Below are 23,588 nucleotides of genomic sequence, written 5' to 3'. Positions count from 1 at the left end.
GTCACCGGATGACCTGCTTGAAAGATGACGACATCTACCTCATTGCTCATACCTCTTGCCTCGTCCTCGCCGCAGTGCTTGTCCGATGGAGCGCGTTTTCTTCCGAGCAGAGAGTGGTTGTCATTTCAGTTTAGCGCCGGAAAACGATGCTCACGCTGTAATGGAACATTGCACCTAGGTCACCAGCAGCCAAATGGAATATTGAAAAATGGGAGTGATTGCGTGTTAGGTGTCATGTTGTCAGGTGACTCGATGCTTCTGGGGAAATATTAAACCGTGATGCAGCAGGTAGATGGATGAGACCTCTGTGTGGACGAGGAGTGGTGAGGGAATATCATGTCTGAGCCAGAAGTACAAATGAAATTCACATGAAATATTCCACATACTTATGTCACGTGTCTCTTTTTGCAGACAGCACTGTCTTCAAGACTATTGACGGTGCCCATTTGGACTGTGTGGTCAAAAGACATCCTGCACTAGCGTCCATGATGCACCTCCTCCCGGAGAACGTCCTCGTCTCTGGAGATGAGAACATTCCTGGTCTCACAGCTTCTCCATCAGGTAAAGTTCACATCACTGGGAAAGTGTTGTGTTAAAGAATCAACAACACATTATAATGTTATGAATTATATGGTTGAATAAGAGAGTTTATCTTCATTCATCTCGTCTCTGCTAATTTAACTCATTGAGTGCCAACCACGTAATTTCTTGTTTTTTGTTCCCATGCGTTGAGTGCCAAAAATGTAATTTTAAGTTTTTTTTTTTTTTTTTTTTTTTAATTATGAAAATAGACACTTTAACACACCTTTATGTGTAAATTTAGGGACTCTACGACGAGCAGAACTGAAATAGATGACGATCAAAAACTCATGACAGCTCATGATCTGGAAGTTTTTATCATAACTCGGCTTTTGCAAACCGAGTTATGCATGTGGATGCAGCGCAGCTGCTCTGCTCTCACCCGCGAGCCGACAGTCCGGTCTTCATCTGGAGCAACACCGTGTCCTCCTGCGGTAAAATGTGATGATCCCTCGGTCAAAGCAGGCCGCCAGCACCGACCCGTACCACAGAAGGACCGCGACCACCGGTGGGGCCGGTGTTCCCGACCTGCTGTGGCCAAGAGACCATCACACTCCGCGGCGAGAAGCTGTGACACGGCACAGTGCGTCTGTGTTATTGTTGTTTAGTGGCGACCCCCCAGCCCCCGATGGTGGTTTTGTGAATAGAACAACAATTGTTGTTTATATTTATCTTACACGAGCCCTTTGATCCAGAAATGCGAGTGTCAGAAGAGCGACAGGCACAAACAGAGCACCTTTCATAAAAGACGCTGTATCTCCTTGTCTAGAAAAAAAGCAGGGATTTTGTTGAAAACCAGCCATGTTTAGCTTAAGGAACGGAGGCACGTAGAAACAAACGGTTTGTGGCCATTTGTAGCAGAAAGTTTCACCTTTCAAATGAGCCACAGTATGTGTTGGTGGCAATAATAAAGAATATGCTGTGGCTCTACAAAAATCGTCAAAAATGGTCTAAATTGCCGGTACACTTGACTAAAACTTTGGAAAGGAGCGCGGCACTCAGTGAGTTAAGAACGGATTGATAAATAATCAGGTTAAAATAGAAACTCAGTAAATGTGTTATGTCGGGACAGTGAGCGAGATTTAGCAAATATCACACGTCAGGCCAGGCGCACTGACTTTCAGCCACAACAAGCAACAAACTTTTCCAAATAAGTTCACCTCTGTCCTGTAATCTTCACTCTGCTCCAACTGTCTCTGCTCCTTAACAAGCCTTACTGCTCATGTTCCACATCTTCCCTCCATTTCTTTTCCTTTCTGGCTCAAATTGCAGCCTGAACACACAAGACACAACAGTTTTTAGGAGACTTTACTGTCTGTGTGAAGTTCTGCTGCCCTTTCACTTATTCCTCCAATGTGAGCTGCTGTCAGACAAAACAAACTGTCCGTGTTAGAGTTTGACACACATGTAAGTGGGCTGATGTTTCCATCTCCACTCTGTGTTTACTGGACAAGAAGAAGATGAAGAACAAGAAGAAAGGCAACAAGAACAATAAGAAAAACAACACAATCAAGAGGGAGAGGATGAAGAAAAACAATAAGAAAAAGATGAACAAGAACAACAGCAAACGGCTTCACAAATGTACTAAGCCAGTATTGGTATTTTTGCGGAGGACAGTCTGGAGAAGAAGAGTAGCAAATTTGGTGTCAATTGAGCAAAAAGTATGGGAGGAGGAAGGTTTAATAGGTTTTAGAGTTTTTGTTACAGAGTGATGGACTTCATCATTTGCACTGGATTTAACTGTAGAAAAATGTCTAAATTATTGGGGCTACAGTATATTTTGGTGAAAGTTGCAAGAAGAAGAAGAAGAAGAAGAAAGAATGTGTGTGCTTCAAATTGTAAAAAAAAAAAAAAAAAAAAAAAAGATTTCCTAATGTTATTACTGAAAGAAAAGTGTGGATGTCACGATATGTAAGCAAATGTATTTTCATGTTTTATGTCTCCAGCTGTCAAAATAACAAACCAGACAAACATCACCTAATATTTAATTTTGGACTTTCTGGAAACTCGGCTCCATCAGAAGTTGAAAAGTCTGCAGTACTTAGAAACTAAGTTTCTAAGGGGAAATGTAATGAAGTCTGACAGTGCAGAGCTATAATCATTGGGAGTCAGTGGGAGGTATGGTAGCAGGCTAATCCTCTTCATGTTCTGGGGCTGTGAGCAGCGGAGACCTAAGCTGCCTTTTAAGACCACAGCCACCGGCTTGATATTCACGCTGCATTCAGAACAGCCCGAGTCTGCGCTCCAGAGACAAGGGCTGCAATGAAACGCTTGATGGCTACATTACTCTTGACGAGATTACAATCACAATGGCCATTTTCTCTTTGCTGTGCATCTGAAAGGGCTGATTGTGGACTTCACAGGCTCTCCCACTTCATCCATTGGCTGAGATGCTTTCTTCAATCGATTGTGATTTAATTTTTGCCAAGTATCCAAATGGAAACAGTTTTTGTTGTTTGACACAGGCACTGGTATCTCTCTCCGTGGAGTAAATATCCCAGTGATTGGCATTAGGCTGCTTACCACAAATCAATGGAGCGGTTATTTAGACAAAGATGCTGTCTCTCAGAAAAGTTCTAATCAAATATATTCATATAATCAAAGCCCTGCCAAAAAAAAGGCTTTCGTTTCATCATCCAGCTGGATAGAAATCTCTATGAAGGAGTCTGAAATGTGACAATAAATGATGCTTCACTGAATTTATTTTGTGTGGTTTGTAAGGTTTAGTGTTAAACTGTTTGTTTATTTGTTTACATCCTCCCTGCCACTCATTTACATCCCATATTCTTTCACTCTATTATTTCACCTGAAATTCTTTTTTCAAGAATATGTTTATTGAACTTTAGCTTGAACAAAAACAAAATAGGTTGTATGTGCATAGATACATTGTGACTGTCTGTATTCCCCACATACAAACATTTGGTCACAAGAGGGATAATGCAACAAAGCATGTCCAGAATAGTTCTACAAAGCATGATGGTTGAAAGGTCACTTTTCAAAAGTTACGATTTATAAGTCCTTTATTCTTGGACTCAACCATAAGCAATGGAAGATGTTTTCTGGTGTGTTATTTACTCTCATTAGCCAGTTATATAGCAGCAGCCTTACCCCTCTGTGACCCCACATTTTAAAGGCCACTTCGCTTTACCTGGTCCAAAAAAAATCAAACGGAACTGAATACCTGACTGCCAGCAGCCACGGACTGACACCGTCATACTGCTCTGTTAGGAAAGAACAACTAAAGTCAAGGGTGAGGTCTCAACACAAATTCTACAGGCATGAAACATTTGGGGTGGAGCGTCTCTGGAGTCCGGTGTGAGGCAGGCACATTCATCAATAAAACTGCTGTGAAACAGGCAGCTGATTGTTTATGGAAACCAACCCCGTGGCACTGAGGAGACGATAACATACACACACACACGTGCGCGCACACACACTCGACTGGAATCAACAGCATGGCTGTGATGCTGCATCAAACCATGTGTTTTCCACTTGACTGCTTTCTTTTTAGGTCTCCAGAACTTCTGGGATGCATGCAATTATGAATTTTCTCTGGATGATGGTCAGTGCATGGGTCACAAATGGAAAAATACTTGTTTCACATATTTATTGTGCCAGATGGTGGTTTTTCCTCCAACAGGGCAGAATTTCTCTGAGCTAAAGAGGAAGAGGAACCTGGCAGCGCTCTGACTCTGAAATAAGTGTGTGAATGTCATAACATGCTGATGGCTTGATGGTATGTTCGCGCTGTCATCACCAGGAGACGCTCTGCTGAGGCCTCAGCTGCTCAAGATGCTGCCCTTCACCCTGAACAGACTGACCATCTCCCTCCAGCCATCCCTGGAGAAGTTCGAGAGCCAGCTGCTGCAGCTGATCAATGCTGACTGCCACAACACAGTAAGGCCTGGCTTATAGTCATATATATAGTTTGGATTTTGCACATGAAATTACTTTATCTACTTAGAAAAGTGGACCCTAGATAATGAGTGGCGGGAAATCAGATTCTGGTTTATTTTCAAGTAGGTTTTCACTGAGGGCTGAATGATAAGCAGAAAACATCATATTGTGATTCTATGGGCAGATATTGTGATGGTAATTTTAGCTTAATTTTCACTTGGAAAAAATTACAATTGCTGATGTGCTGTTTGTTTGGTCTTGTACCAAAAAAACATCTTGAGAATTGTGATTTGCATATTTGCAATGCACAACAATGTAGTGACACATTTTCCCTTTCATCAACAAAACTGCAGCTCCTGTGGTATGGATTTTGCTTGTGGCCATATTGTCACTGAAATTACATTACAGATAATTGTGCAGCTTTATTTTCAAAATATATACAGAGAATTTGGTCTGATATTTTGGTTCAAAACAAGAAACACCTAAAGAGGGAAATAAACCCTAAACAATAAAGCACGATTTCTGCAGGTCGCAGATATTGATTATAAACAGCAAAATCTAGAAACAACAGAAAATATTTTTCATAAAAATGTGAAGAATCCCTCTTGACAATCAAGTATGCACATGTTGCAAAAATGAATACAAATGAACACAGACATCATACATCCTTTAAAGGTGTTCAGAAATGGCTGTTTGTCCTGTTTGTCGCGCCTCCTTCTACGAGTTTCCACGAGTTGCCGCACGAGTTGGTCGTTATCGAGCGGGCGGGATATTCAATGTTTGGGACGAGACCGAGCTCGGCGTGTGTGTGTGTGTGTGTGTCTCAGACGTTTGATTGACAGATGACAGATCCAATATCACTGGCTGATGAATCGTGAGCAACGTGACGCATAATTTGCGTGCCTGCATTATCCAATGCGAAATAAAATTACCCCACAATCATCCTTGATTTACTCGAAAATAGAATTTTGCACAAAGTTTGGGCTACATCGTCTGATAGATGAGTTATTACACTAATGTTAAGACCCACAGTGGGCTCAAATTCAATTTTCTTTTCTGAACACCTTTAAATGAACAATATACGGTGGTCTTCCAGGGGCAAAACAAATCACCTTATAGTTTTCTTATACTGTATATACACTAACCCCGGTGTGATAATGGGTCACTACGCCCCTGAAATTAAAGATGGCCGCGATGGCCTTGACACACTTCTACTCAGATTATATCCTCCGGCCTGATGCTTTCCTTTATCTTACTTTCTGTTTCCTTGGTGTGGAAGCACAGGCTTCCTTTCTTTTACAGCTGCCACTGCAATTTAAAAGCACATCACCTCCCAAACTAAATGGAGCTTATCTGTTCTTTTTCCTTCTCCCTGTCGACGGAAACCCACACGGTTAACTGTATTTGACAGGTGCAGCTATGGACGAGCAATTATTTGTACAGTGACTTTGCGCAGGCCCTATCTGTTCACTTCAGCCTAAGTGAGATACATCTTTAGTAGGGATGATAATTGATATGACAATGCTGTCAGTCCGTATCTCGCTCCCATAGTGCTTTGATACCGCTGGGCTGGATCCTCAGACTCAGGAGATCGAGGGAGTGTTTAGAGCTGAAGTGCAGCAAACGGTCGTCGCTAGTGTCTCTAGCTTGTGAATGGATCAGCTGACAAACATTTGTTTTTCAGAGCTGCAGGGCTCTCAGGGCTCAGGTGCTTATTTTGATAGATAAGTGAAGAATCTGCAAAGAAAAGCCTTTCCCATGAGAAGTTGCTCTAAAGTTTCTGTGATAAAAAAAAAAAGAAATGCTACCACTGTGTTGAAATAATTTTAAAGCTTTTCCAGTCACTTTTGAAAACTATGTGGGCATCAAAATCACAAAAAAAGATTATATAGTTTCCACTTCCAATTTTTCAGTCACTTTGTTCTTGCAAAATGTGATCTTGAGGAAAACATTTAATTATCCAGAAAAATAGACAAATGTTTTTTCAGAATTCACAGCACCAACTTCTTTTTTGAATTAGAAAGGCAAAGCAAATGATAATGATAAGCTGAGTCAAACACATGAAAGCAGATTGATGACAACACTGTGACAACCTCAAATATATATATACTGTATATATTTTTTTTTACATTTTTGGTCTAATACAATGTGCTATTAAAACCATTTACAGCCTGTAGGAGCAGCTTATGGTTTTAATATGTACCAGCTTCTATGTCTTGTTGTAAAGGCTTCTACATATTTTCTATGCCAGTCTTTGTGCTCTTACAGTACATGGAGTAGTTTCCTGTATGTTTTTTTTTTTTTTTTTTTTTAATCTTTATTCTTTACCAGGTGATTATTTAGGTCCCAGATCTCTTTTGCAAGGGTGACATCATGGATATCAGGACCACACTGAGTTAAAGAGATAATTCTGAAATTTTGACAATTGGGTTTCAATTTTGCAAGAATTACAAATGTAAAATATCAACAAGAAGGTACATAATTTTTTTTTTAGGAAAATTGCATAGAATAAAATAATACAGGTTAAATGACAGTCAGTGGAATAGGCTCATGTGGTGGTGGTGGTGATGATGATAAGCCCAAAGATGAACCCCTTATTTGTGAAACCTGTACAGAAGTAGAACTTCACAGGAAGCTCCATCTTTCTCATTTCAAAGTTTCTGGGTGGGTGAGTGGAGGCGTGGATAGATAGATACGCACAGAGCTACAAACCTCTGTATGATGACACTGTTTGTCATTAGTTCTTGGTCTTAACGTTTCTAATCCACTGAAACTTTTGTTTGAAATAGGATGAATGAAACAGAAATGGAAAAGAGAGTAACAGAGCGAAAATCCCTGTCTAACTAGATAAAAGTCCAGAATTAGAAAACGAGGACAAAGTGAAGGTGCTCGGTAAGTGGGCAGATGAGTGTGGCAGGTTCACTTCCCTTCAGTACAGTATTAAGTGTGTAATGTATGGTGACTTTGCCTTACTGCTCCCTTAGAGCCTGATGGAGGATGCTGTCCTTTCATGGCTCTGACTTTCCCTCCTTTTCAGAACTGCTCCCCTCCCCCTCCCCCCACCTTCCACCCCCTTAAGGACCCACAGGAGGGGGCTGGTTCTTCAGGGATATACGGGCATATTTAAAATTAGTTATATTTAAAAGCAGGCTGTTGGAGGGGCTATGCATTATCTAATTAATGCACACACGAGAAAAATCCTAATTTAATAAAGACGTTTCCATTAAATGTGCTAAGGCACATCTTAGTGCTCCCTAATGGCTGAAGCCCACTGCCACCCTTAAGGTCTGTAGGGGCCGCTGCTAGGGTAAAGGACTTATATCTGCCTGTCTGGAAAGAAATGCTAAATCTAAATAAAATAGATATAATCACTGACTTAAAGAGGAACTATGCTTTTTAAAGATTTTTTTAACCTAAATTAAACAGCCTCAGAGTAATTGTGATGGTGAAATGACTCGTTACGGGGAAAAGTGAGGCTCTCTGCCTTCCACCTCGCATCTCTCAGCCAAAAACAAACCTTGCAAGATCAGCGCCTCTGACAGGTTGTCTCAACTCTTATCTCAACGGCCCGACAACACAAACACTTCCCGTAATCTCTTGTTCATGACAAATAAGACCACACAAATATACACATTGTAAAACGTGTATTCATGATATATATCCACTTCATGGATTGCCTTCTCGTCGGCTTCATTGAAAATGAATGCACATGGCCGGGGGGGAGGGAAGAGGGTTAGCAGAACAGCATAAAGCAACTGGACTTTAAAGCACAGGATGAAGTTTTAACACAGAACTCAGTCACTCTGACAGTAACTTGCTGTGCTGTCAGTGTTTTATAGTAACAGCTGTGCAGATGAACAAACCACACGTCCTTCTATCTAATTAGACACGATGGAGTAAACTACAGCTCTGTCTTCTCTCTTCGCTCTGAACTAACTGACATGTTAGAATGAATCATTTTCTCATTGTGGTGTTCACAGTTTTTTTTCTTCACATTTGTGAAATGTTCTTTGACAACCAACAGTCCAAAAGTGAAAGTTGTGTAGATTAGTTAAATACTTTTATAACTTCAGCGGGATGACGACATTGCCACGTCTGTGAGAGGTGTTAATATATGCAGAAGTCAGCTTGATTGCAGCTTTTAATTAAAGTGTGCGTGTGTGTAAGAGAGTGAGAGTGAGAGAGAGCGTGAGAGAGAGACAGACAGAGATAGAAAAAATGAGTGTGTGTGACCTTTAAAAGTGTGACTCCAGCTGGATTGTCATCAACCTGTCTCCGAAGTGATGCTGACACCTCATCCGCCAACTCAGTTTTACCATTGTGTGATTGAGTGTGCGTGTGCACACGTGTGTGTGTGTGAGACTCTGTGCTTGTGTGTCTGTGCTTAAATTGGCATTGAAGCAGAAACGGAGTGACAGAGATGAGGACAAACAGGGAGGATGAATGTACAGTGCAGCATGAGACGAATCCTTTACGCTGGCTGCTGCTCTGACATACAGTCTTCACATAATCTCCCCTTAAGTATTTCTATTTTTAGTCAAACTATCACAGACCGTGGCTTCTTTTTAAAGTCCACTTTCCCACATCTTATACAGCCACTGCCCTGGTTGATGAGCTTTTCATGTGAGCTACAGCAGCAGTTACGGAGAGATACCTCTTAGTAGTACACTTTAATGAGCACTATGTGAATTTCAAGTGTAGGCTTTAACCTCTGGAGACTCACGATGACCTAAAGAATCTAAAACCATTCATCTTTAGCGTTGCGCGTGAACACATCGGCCTCCCCTTAGTCTGAGGGAAGCCACCGGCTACATCACCTCAGATGACCCAAAACAGCCGTTCACCTACATCTCCAATCAAATCCACTCCTCCTGATAAAAGGGCTGAACACTTGTCAGAAATTATGTAACGTCCCGGCTTGTGATCAAACGAGCGAGGAGAACAGAAGATGATGAAGAGAGGGAGAGGAGCAGGCGAGGACCAATGCCGCGCCGCAGGCAGAACAAAATGCCTCGGGCTGATTTAATGAATGGAGAAAGACTGTGGCAACAAAGCTCCAGGAAGTTTTCATTTGTCCTAAAAGAAGAAAACTGGGACTGCCCCTGTGGATGTGCTACGATAAAAAAGACAAAGGAGGTTGAACATTTCTGAAATAAGAGACGTCTTGCACATCGTCCTCCGAGGACACAGAGTTTAGCTGCACCTACAAATCTGCCAGCTGAGTTCCCTCTCCTTAACATAATTAGGCCTGTAGCCACTGTAACCACTGTGGTGCAAAGGAGCGCGGTTTAATGCACTCAGTTGGAATTGAATATTCATGAAATGCAGGTCTTCGTAATGACTGACGATCCATTGGTTGGATGAAATAAAGTGTGACTGGTTATGGAGCCTGTAAGTCAGACAGCACAGAGAGGGCTCTATGGTCGAATGGGGAAAATTCGATTCATAACCTTAAAGTATTTTGTCTTAGTTTCTCCTCTACTGGTGGGATAGCTCTAATATACATAAAATATAGCTGAACAAAGAGGCCTCCAGGAAACATTGTGAGATATGTAAATCTGATACTGTATTAACAGCATGGGCCTCATTCACCAATTCTTTCTTAAGTCGTTCTTAAGAAAACTCTACGTCAGATTCAACTACGTGTTTTTCAACCGCAGAATTGTGGCAGGTGATCCTAATTAGCATAGAATTAGCATAGGTAAACGCCCCATCAATGCCCGTAAAAGGGCATGAGACTGCAGGGCCGTGTGCACACAGAACCCATAGGCACTGAGCAGAGAAGGTGAAGTGAAAAAGAAAGTTAAAATGCCCAAACGAAAATTGTAAAAAAATACTTAAGTAGTGAAGTGGAAGTACTGCTGCAGGAAGTGGAACAAACAAACAAACAAACAAAAAAGCTTATATTTAGTTTATATTTTATATTGTAGCGTCAGCAGTGGGTTATTATCAGAGAGACCGCACTCTCAGCTGTGCCGTCATAAATATCATCATATTATTATATATGATATGATGATATATGATTTCTAGTGGTGCAACGGATCGCTGTTGATCTGTTATCCATTCGGCATGCAAGTGGTCCTTGGATCGGTTGATGAAAGAAAAAAAGGAGTTGTGTTTATAGAGTGGGAACACTTACAGTAAGCGCACCATCACAGCCAGCAATTAATGTTTTTTAAGAGACCGCAATGATTTGTAAAATAATTATTATAAACATCATAAAAGATAAGAAAATGTTTTCTAATTCAAATCATACAACTGCAGAACAGAAGAATGCAGTATCAGTTATCTTGCACAAGAGTCAGCTCTCAAATGTGCGTAAGTACGCTCCTGAGTGTGCAAAGGTTTTGTTCTTAGCTAATAACAAATCCTGGATAAAAAAACATTCATGAATGCCACAATCTTCGTTAAAACTTTGTAAGTAGGACTTAAAAACAAATTTGTTCTTAAGAATGGTTCATGAATGAGGCCCAATGTTCTGTGACAGTCTGAAGTATTTCCATTACTATGGGGCTTATGAGAGGCTATACACCTGGATTTCTAATAAAGTATCTCTAAAGCATGGCTGATATATGTATCACTCAGAGTCTTTAAGTTTAACATTGTGGTGACACAGCATTGTTTGACCAAACTGACATCTCATCTCAAATATAAGTGTTTACCTTTGTGGGGATTGAACCGGTTCTGATGCCATCTCCAGATAAACTGTATTGATTCCACACAAGGAAATTGAAGTGTCAGATATAAAACATCATTTATTCATTGAAAGGCATCAGACCTGCTACACGGCCTGTCAGTGCAGGCACTGCAGGTCCAAATGCAACTGATGATATCAGCAGAGATAGTTTAACTAATCTAAAACGATGCTGTTACTCACCTGACACAGAGTAACAATGAACAGAAGTCTTAATGATTGTAGTATCATGATTGTATCATGTAAATGTGATATTCTACTTTGTGTTTTACAATCAACAATATGTATTCACATTAGACTGAAGAGCAAAATATAGCCCTGGACCAACACCAGTTTCAAAGAAAAACTGTCACAGGGAAATAGTCAAAACTGTCACATTAGGCTGCACATTTGGGTTTTCAGACTGCTGGACAAAGCAATTATTTCACAAAATGGGAACAGTTTTTTTCACATCGAAGTGGTGGCTCCTGCTGCGGTGATACAGCTGCAACAAAGAGGCAGATGCTGGAAACCTGCCATTATGTTTAACTGCAACAATATCAGCAGAAGAAAACCCAACTTTACTCACCATAACTCAACATAATATTTTTTTCATATTTTTTTAACTTTGTGATGGAAACTAGCTACTGTTGCACAGGGTGACAGGTTCCTTCATCACCGTAGACACACGCCAACCTATTGCCAGAATTTTTTATGTTTGTATCAAATGTGTATTAATCCTTTGATGAAAAAAAGACCTCAACAAATTCTTATTTACTCCTGTTTGAGTGACAGTCGTCCGGCTCTTCAAAGAGTCATGACTTCAACAGGAACAAATGGGCTTCGGATGGTGATGTGCCTCAGGTTTGGTGAGTCAGAGAGAACTGTGAAACTTATTGTTGCTTTTGGTCTTTTCATCATATTTGTTGACAGAGAGAAAGTATAATACCACCAGCCTCATCCTTTAAGGCTGCGGTCACCAACCACAGAGATCCCTCAGCTTGGACTGAGTGGAAGACAAGATCTTCTGTTGTAACGTCAAGGGAAAAAGACTCAGACAGGATTTCCAACCTGCGACCTCTTTATGTGGACAAACTGTATTTGAATCACATGAAGTGTCCAGCTCTCAATGCAACCAAACGCACTGTGACTAGAACTTGAAAGCCACAGCTCCCTGTTTTAAGAATTGCACAACACATCATTATGTCAATTCTGACTATGAATTGATTTTCATTTAATTTCAACAAAAATAAAGGCATGTAGCCTATTTTGCATTTTTATGAGGAAACTTATTTGTTCACATTTGACAAAAAAATCTTTACATTTGCAGTGAGCAAATCATATGTACAATAGTTAAAGCAGAAGTAAGCGATCCGGTCGTTTTGGTTAACTTCTTGTCAGCCGATGGAGTTAGCAGTCCCCGCCCTTGTCCCTACGTCACCACATTCACGCTGCACACACAGAGAGGACCGCCCCTTTATGCCGTTCTCTCTCCTCATTGGATAAAGGTTGTAGGATACAAGGAAAGTTTTCTCCTCGGCTTACAGCAGAGCAGAGTGACTGACAGACCCGTGTTTCAGACCAAACACTCTATATAAGTGATTGCTGTCGGAAGATATAACTATTTAAGACTTATATTCTTGCATGTCTGTCACCGCTTATTGCTTACTGCTGCTTGTATGTCTTATTGTCTTGCTGCTACACGGTGCACTTTTGCCCAAGACAAATTTCCCCTTTTGGGGACAATAAAGTTTATCTAATCTAATCTAAAATCTAATATTAAAGCAGAAGTGAGTGATCCGGTCGTTTTCGCTAATGCTGCGTTCCAGGCAGGCTTTTGAAATCGTAAATTACAGCTTCAAGTCACAACTTACGACTTTGTAGCGTTCCAGGCAACCCACTCGTGTTTTTCCGACCTGTTTTACCGGTGAAAGTCACTATAACGGCCACTCGTAACTTCCGACCGGTGAACTCGTACCAGATCCAACTGGTACCACTTCACGGTCGGAAAAATACGAGTTTCCTTGAACGCACCATAACAGTCCTCGTCGCTACGTCACCACATTCACGGCGTTCCTTGGCTGCACACACAGCCCTGCATGCCGTTCTCTCTCCTCATTGGATAAAAACTGTAGGATACGATAAATGTTTTCTCTTCGGCTCAGAGCAGAGCAGAGGGACTGAGAGACCCGTGTTTCAGTCCAAACACTCTATATAAGTGATTGCTGTCGGAAGATATAACTATTTAAGACTTATATTAACACAAATATATCACTCACTTCTGCTTTAACACAAACATGTGGGATTATTCTTTCTTTTGCAGTGTTGACTACATTATGGTTGAATAAAAACTGTCAGGCTGTGTTTTTTTCCCCATTTGTTTTGTCTTCTATATCTGTCTGTGGAGTCGACAAGTAAAAAAAGCAGACAGTGCCATTCTGCCTTCACAGTCCACATTGTGGTGGAAGAAGGACTTCTTACGGGGGCTCTGAGAGATCAACTCACTGCAGCTCAAGAAAACACATTCAAAGACACAGATGCACCACAACTTTAAAAAACAACTTCATCAATTTGACAACACACGCTCTGCAAAAACTGTGCCTGATGAAGGTGTTTTCTTAAGTTGCTGTGCATAGAGCTCTGAGGGCCCCGTATATTGCAGCTTGAATATCAGAAATGAAGCATTACCTCTTTCACAGTTTCAAACAGATATTGTTGTTGCGCTGCAAAATATATGATGCCATGCACATATTCTCAAGTATAGGGTAGTTTTTCTGTTGTTGTCCAGATCTACTGGGAAAATGTGAAAGATCTACCAGTAGTCCGGTCCCTTTTCCGCTGTTTTGCTAACCCTCCTCCTGGCAATGTGCATTTGTTTTCAACAAAGCCGGTGAGAAAGCAATCCATGGAACGGTGGATAATGTTATATATCATATATCATATACAATGCTATGATGTGTATGTAGTCTATCCGTCATAAACAAGAGATTACGAGTTACCGGGCGCATTTGTGTCGCAGTGCTGCAGAGACGAAAGCTGGGACAACGGGTCGGCGGTAACAGGTCCAATTCAATGGAGATATTTGTAATTGTGTTATTTAATTTGCAAAGTAATTAGTTACACTACTCAATACTGCAAAAAAATTGTGGAATTACCGGACTGGATCCGGTGTTAGACATTTCTGTCGGAGTAGAATTGAGTGTGCTAAGACATAATCTTCTCACAGTGATGCAGTGAATGAAAGTGGCATGTTATATATGTTATGCTTACATGGATAAGTGGTGTGAAATAGGAAGAGAAATAGGAAGGCAGCAGTGCGAGTGTGCGTTTGACTGAATATTTTTATGGGAGTGTTTCAGCAGCAGGGCAACACTGATTTATCCGTGGCAGCGCTGTGCCAGTTAAAATCTGTTAAGGAGTAGGAGAGTGGGAGGATGAGAGTGGCATGCTAATGATGCTGCCACTGTTTCTTGCCATGGATGACTCACCCTCAATATGGGGGTGCTAACATCCACTGTGTGGGTAGCGTGCGCGCACACACACACACGCACACACACACACGCATGTCTTGACACATGCAGATGAGCAAAAATCAAAAGTGTAGATGAGAGAGGATTCAGATCAACATACAGCTCTCATATGATTCTGCCAAAACAAGTGAAATATGAATGTGATGCTCTGCTCCAACACAGGTGTGTAGTGTAGGTGCTGTGTTATCGACAGGTCAGGAAACATTATCAGGCAGCTGCCATCTGCAAAAACCCAGAGAAACATTTCTCTTTTTGTCTGCTGGATTTTAAAAATGAGAGGAAGACGCCAGAGTTGTGTAACTCGCTTGGTAAATGGCTCATACAAAACTCACGTGGGACATAATTTCACCTGCTTTCTCTCTCTCACACACACACACACACACACACACACACACACACACACACACACACACACACACACACACACACACACACACACACACACACACACACACACACACACACACACACACACACACACACACACACACACACACACACACAGACCCACACACACCCCTTGAGATGATAGTTGCCATCTGTAGAGCTTTTATTACCTTATACAGCCTGCACTTTGATTTCACAAAAGAACCGTCATAAAAACTTAGTGAGGAACAGCTATCAGCTTTTAATGGTAAAAACATCTTTATAAGCTCTGAATCACCAAACTCAGGTGTTTATAGCACGTCCTTCACAGTGCCAAAGAACATTTGCCAACATATTTATTTTTCTTTTAATAAAGGGAGAAAACATGATTTAAACTTCCTAACATTTTGTGATATTGCAGCCTAAAATAACTTAAAAACATATTCCCTCATCCAACTACACTCAATATCCCTCCAGAAAACTTGTTCAGCCTGGTGGCTTCAAATTTAGAAGGTGTGTCTTCATACCACCTTGCATTAGATCAATGTTAAAAGTTGACTGATAATTAGAAAGTATGACTACGTAAAACACCAGTGTGGGGAACCAGTGGGTCCAAGTCTGTGTCATGTCCCGTTATGCTCGACGAAGGTGTGACGTGAAGTTGGCGTGTCATGACAGTTGGCAGTGGTTTTGGGGGTAGCTTCAAGTGATGAAAGACCTGACCTCAGACCCCCTATGTGTTCACGTGTTGACCTAAAGATGTTGCCATGCGCATTCAACCGCACTGCTGTGACACCAGTTTTTTGGGGGGCTTATACTGACATTTATTTTTTATTTATTATTTTTATTTACATAAGCACATATTTTTTTTGCAGTGGTCCCTCAGCTGTGATTCAAACACAGTGTTGTGGTGCAAACCTATATGAAAGAACCACAAACTGAACGAACACAGCAACATTATTTTCCTCCAGTGGATCAACCAATGCAAGGACATCATTCCAAAAATAAAACCCAGACAGTTTGCCTGAAGTCTGGAGGCATAAAAAATATCTTCACATCGGTTCTTAACTGGGTATTATGGTGAGGTGAGTGAAGACTGATAAGGGAAAAACAAGAATTTTAACTATTTCAGTATGAGACTGCAACGTTACAAAATGTTTCAAAAGTACTTTAAGTATGAATACTGGGAATATGTAATTCCCAAGAAACTACAAACCAAATGGGCAATAATTTTATATTTAAAAATATTTGTAGTGAATGATATTTGAACTGTTGTTTGGGGTCACAGCCTCCAAGACACAGTTCATTAGTAAAGCTGCGTGTAATGGAACTGTAATGTTTAGATAACCCTCTCACAATTGCAAAATTAGTTTTCTTGTAACTTCAGCAATAATTATGGTTATTACATCTCTGTTTACAATGTACACATGCTCACTCGCAGCTGTATGGGCTGACATCAGACGTTTTGTGTTTACAGATAATCAAATATAATATGAGATAATGTGGATAATCATAAATGAAAGGGAACATTTAATTATCCTGTCAAGATAAGAAAGAAGAGATGTAATTAGCCTATGAGTCATAGCGTCGTTTAAATTATTTTGCTGATAATATATTTCAGCTGAGCCCTGCTGTGGCAGCTCGGTCAGCGCTGCTCCACTTTCACATGAGCACGATGACTTTCTCCTCTCAATGTGATGATAATGGCACATAATAGGTGTGTCTTTCAGGTTCGACTCAGACATGTGCAATTGGATTTGTTTATTCTCCTCCGAGCTGATTTTCTGTCTTTTAAAGAACTGGTTAAAACGTCTGTCAGGACGCTGTCTGAGTCTCATCACCGGTTACATAACACACATTAAATTGTCTGCTTCATAGTAAGTGATAAATTGAGATGTTGCAGACTTTGTTTCTGGGAAATTAAACTCATCTTTCTCCATTACTGAGCAGAGTATTATGTGAACTGTTGCATTGTGGGATTCTTAGCAAAAAGTATATGGATGAAGTTGAGGAGGCAGGAGTGTTTTTTTTTTTCCATCTTATACACAACTACTTCTTTCCCCTTGTTCTTTTCTTTACAAGTGAGAACAACATTAAAGTAAATTACAGCTTCAAGTCACAACTTACGACTTTGTAGCGTTCCAGGCAACCCACTCATGTTTTTCCGACCTGTTTTACCGGTGAAAGTCACTATAACGGCCACTCGTAACTTCCGACCCGTGAACTCGTACCAGATCAAACTGATACAACTTCACAGGTCGGAGTTACGAGTTTCCTTGAACGCACCATAACAGTCCTCGTCCCGACGTCGCCACATTCACGGCGTCCCTTGGCTGCACACACAGCCCTGCATGCCGTTCTCTCTCCTCATTGGATAAAAACTGTAGGATACGATAAATGTTTTCTCCTCGACTCAGAGCAGAGCAGAGGGACTGGGAGACCCGAGTTTCAGTCCAAACACTCTATGTAAGTGATTGCTGTCGGAAGATATAACTATTTAAGACTTATATTAACACAAATATATCACTTACTTCTGCTTTAAGAATGTTTCCCATCAGAGAGACTCAGAGTCTGTGCTGTTATCCCCCAATTTACACTATCACAGCGTCTTCCACCCTCTAACAGCAGTGGGTTTTTCACCCCACCTTCAGTGCAGCTATTCTGAACTCTTACACTTTTGTCTTCCCGTGTGGTAGGTGATGACTCATAGCGCAGCAAGCATACCTGTGACATCTCTGGTGCTGATAGTGATCCAGATGTTTTTCTTACTTTGAGTATAATTCTGAGAAAAAAAAACAAAGGTTTTGGATTTTATGGGCAGGGAGTGGTACTGTACATGGTCAGCTGCCATAGTTATTACAGCAGGGTCCAGGCATACAAGGTTTAGACCTAGTCTTGTTGACATTGATCATTGATCTTTGATTGATGATTGATTGATCAGTGATTTAAAGGCCCTATATTGTTGTATTGTTGTTGTTACCATTAGATTGGTGGCTGCATGTAAAACAAGACAAGGTGGTGAACATAAACTGTGTAGTATAAAAAGAGATGGTGAGAAGTGGTGAGAGCAATGATGTAGGATATTATATGAACTTATAGAACGATGGGTGATAGACACAGGTTGTTTACATTGTTGTCATGGTGTTGTGATGTGGGGTTGTGAGTGACGTACCTCCTTTTCACGCTACATGATGGGTTGATGCCTTTATTCACCGGGCGAAAGCTCACAAAAATTGACCTCACTGGAAAAAAAAAGATTTCGCATTTCGCTGAGTAACATTTGTGGTCGGTGTGAAAGGAGTCGTGATGAAAACTGGGGTTTGAAAAAGAAAAAATGGACGCGCAAATTATTTGGTTTCAAATGTTTTTATTGAGAAGCAGACAGTATATCAAATCTTGGTTTATGCAATGCTTCAATATTTTGTAATATAAGTAACAAAGGTGTCCTACGAATAAGTAAATAAATGAAAAACAATAGATGGGAGAAAAATAAGAAATATACAAAAATAAGTAAATAAATACATTTATTGAAATAAATAAATAATAACTCCCTCCCTGACCCACCCCGTCCCACCCACCCAGTACTACTCAGGTTGTCCTACATCCTGTTTCAAGAAAGAAATAATCGGTTGCCACATCCTTTTGAAGTCTTCCAACCTACCACTAAGAGAATAACGAATCCTTTCAAGGTGTAATGTATCAGTCAGTGCCGTTAACCATTCTTTGAAAGTAGGTGTCTCCGTTTTTTTCCAGTGGAGGAGAACAAGTTTTTTCCCACAGAGGAGACCATAGGATAGAAGGCGGCGCTGCATATTCTGTAGGTTCCCAGTGTTCCCTGATGTCCCTAGTATAACCAAGAGAGGATCTGGTTGTAATGTAGTCTTGAAGACTTTTGAGAAAAATGAAAACACTGCTGTCCAGAAATGTTCTAGTTTGGGACATAGTGTGTAGCTATGTAGATTTGCCTCCGCTTGGTTACATTTTTCACAGATGGGTGATATTTCTGAGAATATTCTATGTAATTTTACTCTTGAGTAATGCAGCCTATGCAGAATTTTAAACTGGATCAGACAGTGTCTAGCATTTAGGGAGCAAGTGTTGATATATCTCAGGCTTTCCTTCCACATATCCTCCGCTATCGTCATACCCAATTCTTTTTCCACGCGCAAATTATTTGCACGGAAAAACGTCCCCGGCATCTCAAATAAAATAAATATTGTTATATTTTTTGTAATTTAATTCACTACACAGGGTAAAATATTTCTAAACTTTTCATTTGACTTCAGGTTAGTTCATATAGACCAGGTAAGACGCTTCTGACGTTGTCTCTGGTTCCAGAAAGGGTTGGTAAAAGGAATGTGACAGTTTTAGCCCGTTTCATGACATACACTTGATGCACTGACTGACTGTCCACTCTTTGTGAAGCTCTCCCAAGTTCTTGAACCATCTGATAATCTTCTCAAGGCTGTGGTTGCAGTCAGAAAATACTTTGAAATGCCTATCAAGACAGTCCAAGACAACGTATGTAAACTCACCACCAGTCAAGAAACCTACAGTAAAAGTATCCTCACCCCCGTTTCTCTTTAAGGAAGTTTGTTTTTTGTGTTGGACATGATGAATGACTTCCAGTATTACAATATTAGTGGATGCCAGGTTTCAGAAGGCCATATTGGTACTTTTGACCCTGGTATTGATCTGTGCCACTAATCCTTGTCAGGACTGTTTATGAAGTCCCTGTCCGGTGATCACAGGGTCAGGAGCTGTTGGCTGTGCTGTGCTTCATAACTCCCAGTTGGAACCATTAAAAAGAGGCTGCTCTCTCACTTCATCTTCTGCCCTTTGAGCACAAAGAAATAACCTTCAGAAACTCATTTATCCTCCACTGAAAATCTACACTCATTTCCCTCAAACTCACACAATGAGGCAGCTGTCGCCTGCTTCCAACAGCTATTATTTCTAAATTCCCGCTAAATTACTTTCTTTCTTTTTTAGCACTTCCATTATTCAAATGACAGTGTCCCCAACTAAATCAATCTTGCTTACTAATATTCCACCCCCCCCATCTCCCATTGCCTCCCCAGCAGTTGAACTGGCAAATTGAATCTAAGGAAATCTTTGTTTTTAATACTTGACAATGATACCATTGCCATTTTGAGGTGTGAATACTCAAGTGAGTAAATAATCTCCCACCTCTGTTCTTCTGAGGTTTTTTTTTTTTTTGTCATTTTATTTTGGATTGAAATGCAAATTAGGGAGCGAGTGGTGGAAGAAAAGCAACCCCTCCAAAATAAAATGTGTGTGAGTCAATACCACTCATGTTCACCGGAATCAAATACAAACCACTTCTGCAAACATTTACAATCCTCCACACATATTTATTGCCTGTATTTCCTGGTATTTTTTTTTTTACCCCCCTCCTTCCAAGATAATCTATATGTTTTTCCACCAGTTATCTTTGACTGGCTGCCGAGCAACGCAGATTTCAAAGGAATGTGGTCATTCCTTGAGATTATACACATTAGAAACATGGGTTTTGCAGTTGATCCCTCAAGGCCGTGCGGTGGTGTGAAGTCAGCTCTGCAGACTAACAGCCATCACTGATAACACTGATGCTCTGGCTTAGATGCATTTTTTCCCCTCAGTTCATAGCTTTTTTTCTGCAATAGGAAATGGATGGTTAAGCAGAATGTTTTGTTTCCCTTTTACAACGCCCACACTAGGGTGACTCGTCTAATTGGGAGACAAAAACCCCCCTCACCACTGACTCTTCTCTTACAACGCACTGCTTTTGTTTACTCTGTTAACAAAGCTCTAAAACAAACTGCCTCCAAAAGCATGCAAATTAGTTTCATTCTGCCTCCCCCTTCCTTTTCCTTTAATGATACAAACAGCATTTAGGCAAGTTGGCTTCGAAGGAAATTTTACTTTCTCCAACTTAAGTGTGCATTATGATTTCTGAGGAGGCAGGGGGGTACACTGTTGATGGGCTACACTGCTGCCGTGCCTGGTTTAGCGTCTCCAGAAGCAAATATCTGGGGAAATATCACAAATATGACATGAAAGCAGGAAGAAGCAAAGCTTATGCTTGTGAGAGAGAGAGAGGGAGAGACACACACCCTTGTGGCACCGGTGCGCTCATCACTCAGAAAAGTCCCTCTTCTGTGACTCTGGAAATGGAGTATAATTTAACTTGGGGGCCATTTCATTGTTCCCTTTAAGCTTCTTAGCTCTAAAATATTCATATTTCAGGCGAGGGAGGAAGAAATCTGTGACGGCAGCAGACAGAGGCGAGAGGGAGAAGAAAGAGGATAGTGAGCAAGAAGAGGTGGAGAGAAAGAGAAACTGACAGAGTGAGAAAAAAAGAGCAATGAAATAAATGAAAGAGAGTGAAAGAGGAGGGGAGTGAGGCGAGGGATGCAGAGAACAGAGAGCAACACTTTAACTGATGTTCTCCTATAAACAACTTTCTCCCTGTCGTTCTTTTATTCTCTCTCTGAAACACTTCATGGCAGACCTGTCCAACAAAAGACAAAGCCATTTCCCTGTCATCTACCCTGGCACCGGCTGAAGACACACTGTGGAGGAAAAGACACACTCGTAATTATTATCCGCATGTCACTGAAAGCAGTTATTTACAGATATGCTGTCATTTCTGTGCCGCTCGGTGCCACTCACTGGGAGGAAGATTTTTTATTTTTATTTTTTTTGGGTGGGGGGTGGCGGGGTCAATTTAAAGGCAGCAAAACTATACAGCTAATTTATACCAGCTGTGAGAGTGAAACGTAGCTCGTTCAAAAATAGAAAAACATGACAAAGTAAACAGGCAGACAGAGCTAAATTCATCTGCAAGGAAATGTACTATATAGCACATGTGTCCAGATGAATAGGTAGTGAACTCAGGGCTGATGCCAGGAGGCAACTTGATGCTGCCAACATAAATCAAGTGTTAACAAGACCATGGAAATTTCATTTAAATCAAGTGATGATGGTCACTCAAATGTCACTTCCTGTTTGCAGTAGGTGGTGCTGTGACCATGACTTAATATTAGCATGCAGGCGTCTTCAGTGTGGTCTTCTTTAAAAGTTTTTTAATTGTGGAGCAGATTAGATGATGTTTAGTGGAGCTACTGTACTGTAATAACTTCCTGTTTAACGGCGAAACACCCAAATTTACCGCCACACCCACACCGTTCAATGGAAAGTCACAGTTTTCACAACAACAACAAAAAACGTTTTCCTTTATTAACAAAGTTTGAGGTGGGTGTGGTCAACCTGCTTGGAGGAGATATAATTGGAAAACAAGTGGGCGCACATTCGCACAATGAATATAACTGAATATTGGCCAGGATTCAGATACATTAAGTCTGTTGTTCCTGTTTCATGGGGAAATACTGAAAATTATGAAAAACTTGAGAACTTTGTTGAAAAGGTCATTATGATACGACACGATCATTCTGTCCTCATCACCTTGTGAAACTGGCAATAGGCGATATGATTGATGACCTGGGTAGTGTATTAAAGTGGAACTATGCAAGATTTTTTACCTTAATTAAACAGCTTCGGGGTAATTGCGAGGCTCTCTGCCTTCCACTAAGCGTCTCTTGGCCGAAAACCAGCCTTGTAAGTCCTCCGACCTGGTGTCCCAGATTTCGTCTCACAAGGAACATGGACTTCTTTACAGCACTATGACACAAACACGCCCGGCAATCCTTAATCTCTTGTTTGACGTTACCCACCTCGGTAGACATCGCTCCGCGGATGCCTTCTCTCCGGCTTCATTGAAAGCAAATGCACATGGCGAGGGGGGGAGGGAGGAGGGTTAGCTGTGAGTTTTTACGACAATGAAAATATCCACAAAAAACAACTAGACACACTGCATCACTTTTCCATAGACATGGCCCAGCAGGTGCAGACACATGCTCTACCGCTGAAGACAGTTTGTTTGTTTCATTGTTTCAAGCCGTTTTATGAACAAACAGATGGAAGACAAATGAAAAAAAAAAAATCATGCAAATTGTGCTACAAGGTATTGCATGCCATACAGTATACCTTAAAGAGGAACTAAGCAGGATTTCTCCCGTGGCTATGCTACATTTTTACCTTAATTAAAAAGCTCCGGAGTAATTGTGATAGTTAACTACATGACTTGTGACTTGTACGAGTGAGAACAGAGGCTCTCTGCCTTCACCTGGCGTCTCACGGCTGAAAACCTGGCTGGTGATGGATGGTAGTGGGGTCTGTTGAAAAAGAATAGCAGCATTTTTATATATATTAAAAAAAAAAAGAAATTAACATGAACTAGTTCATTTCGTCTGTATGAACTAGACTTCAAACCAGTTCTTTTGAAATGCAAACTGGAACAACACCGTTCACGCCAAGTTCTGTCTTAATTAATCCAATACCACAAATATTAAAGCCAGTAATACAAATAGGTTCTTACATTAATGGGAGACCATTTGCAAACAGATGAGCTAGCAGTGATCATTCTGTTGATCGCCAATCACCAACAACATCATCTATTCTACACACACACCAACCCTAGC

At 40.9% G+C, this 23,588-nt stretch overlaps 1 protein-coding gene across 1 annotated transcript in view; it reads left to right on the top strand.

Moving 5' to 3' along the window:
• nphp4 (nephronophthisis 4) overlaps positions 1–23,588 on the top strand; it is a gene marked incomplete at its 3' end in the record, with an annotated part of 185,112 nt that overhangs the window by 35,631 nt on the left and 125,893 nt on the right. The window contains exons 5-6 of the mRNA XM_083975577.1: positions 412–561; positions 4,340–4,476. Of these exons, the coding sequence (XP_083831703.1) occupies positions 412–561; positions 4,340–4,476 (287 nt within the window). The remainder of the gene's footprint in view (positions 1–411; positions 562–4,339; positions 4,477–23,588) is intronic.

Source organism: Trachurus trachurus (assembly GCF_905171665.1).
Source record: "Trachurus trachurus genome assembly, chromosome: 7".
Taxonomy (NCBI): Eukaryota; Metazoa; Chordata; class Actinopteri; order Carangiformes; family Carangidae; genus Trachurus; species Trachurus trachurus.
Note: the sequence above shows the minus strand (reverse complement) of the source record. Positions and strands in the feature narration are given on the sequence as shown.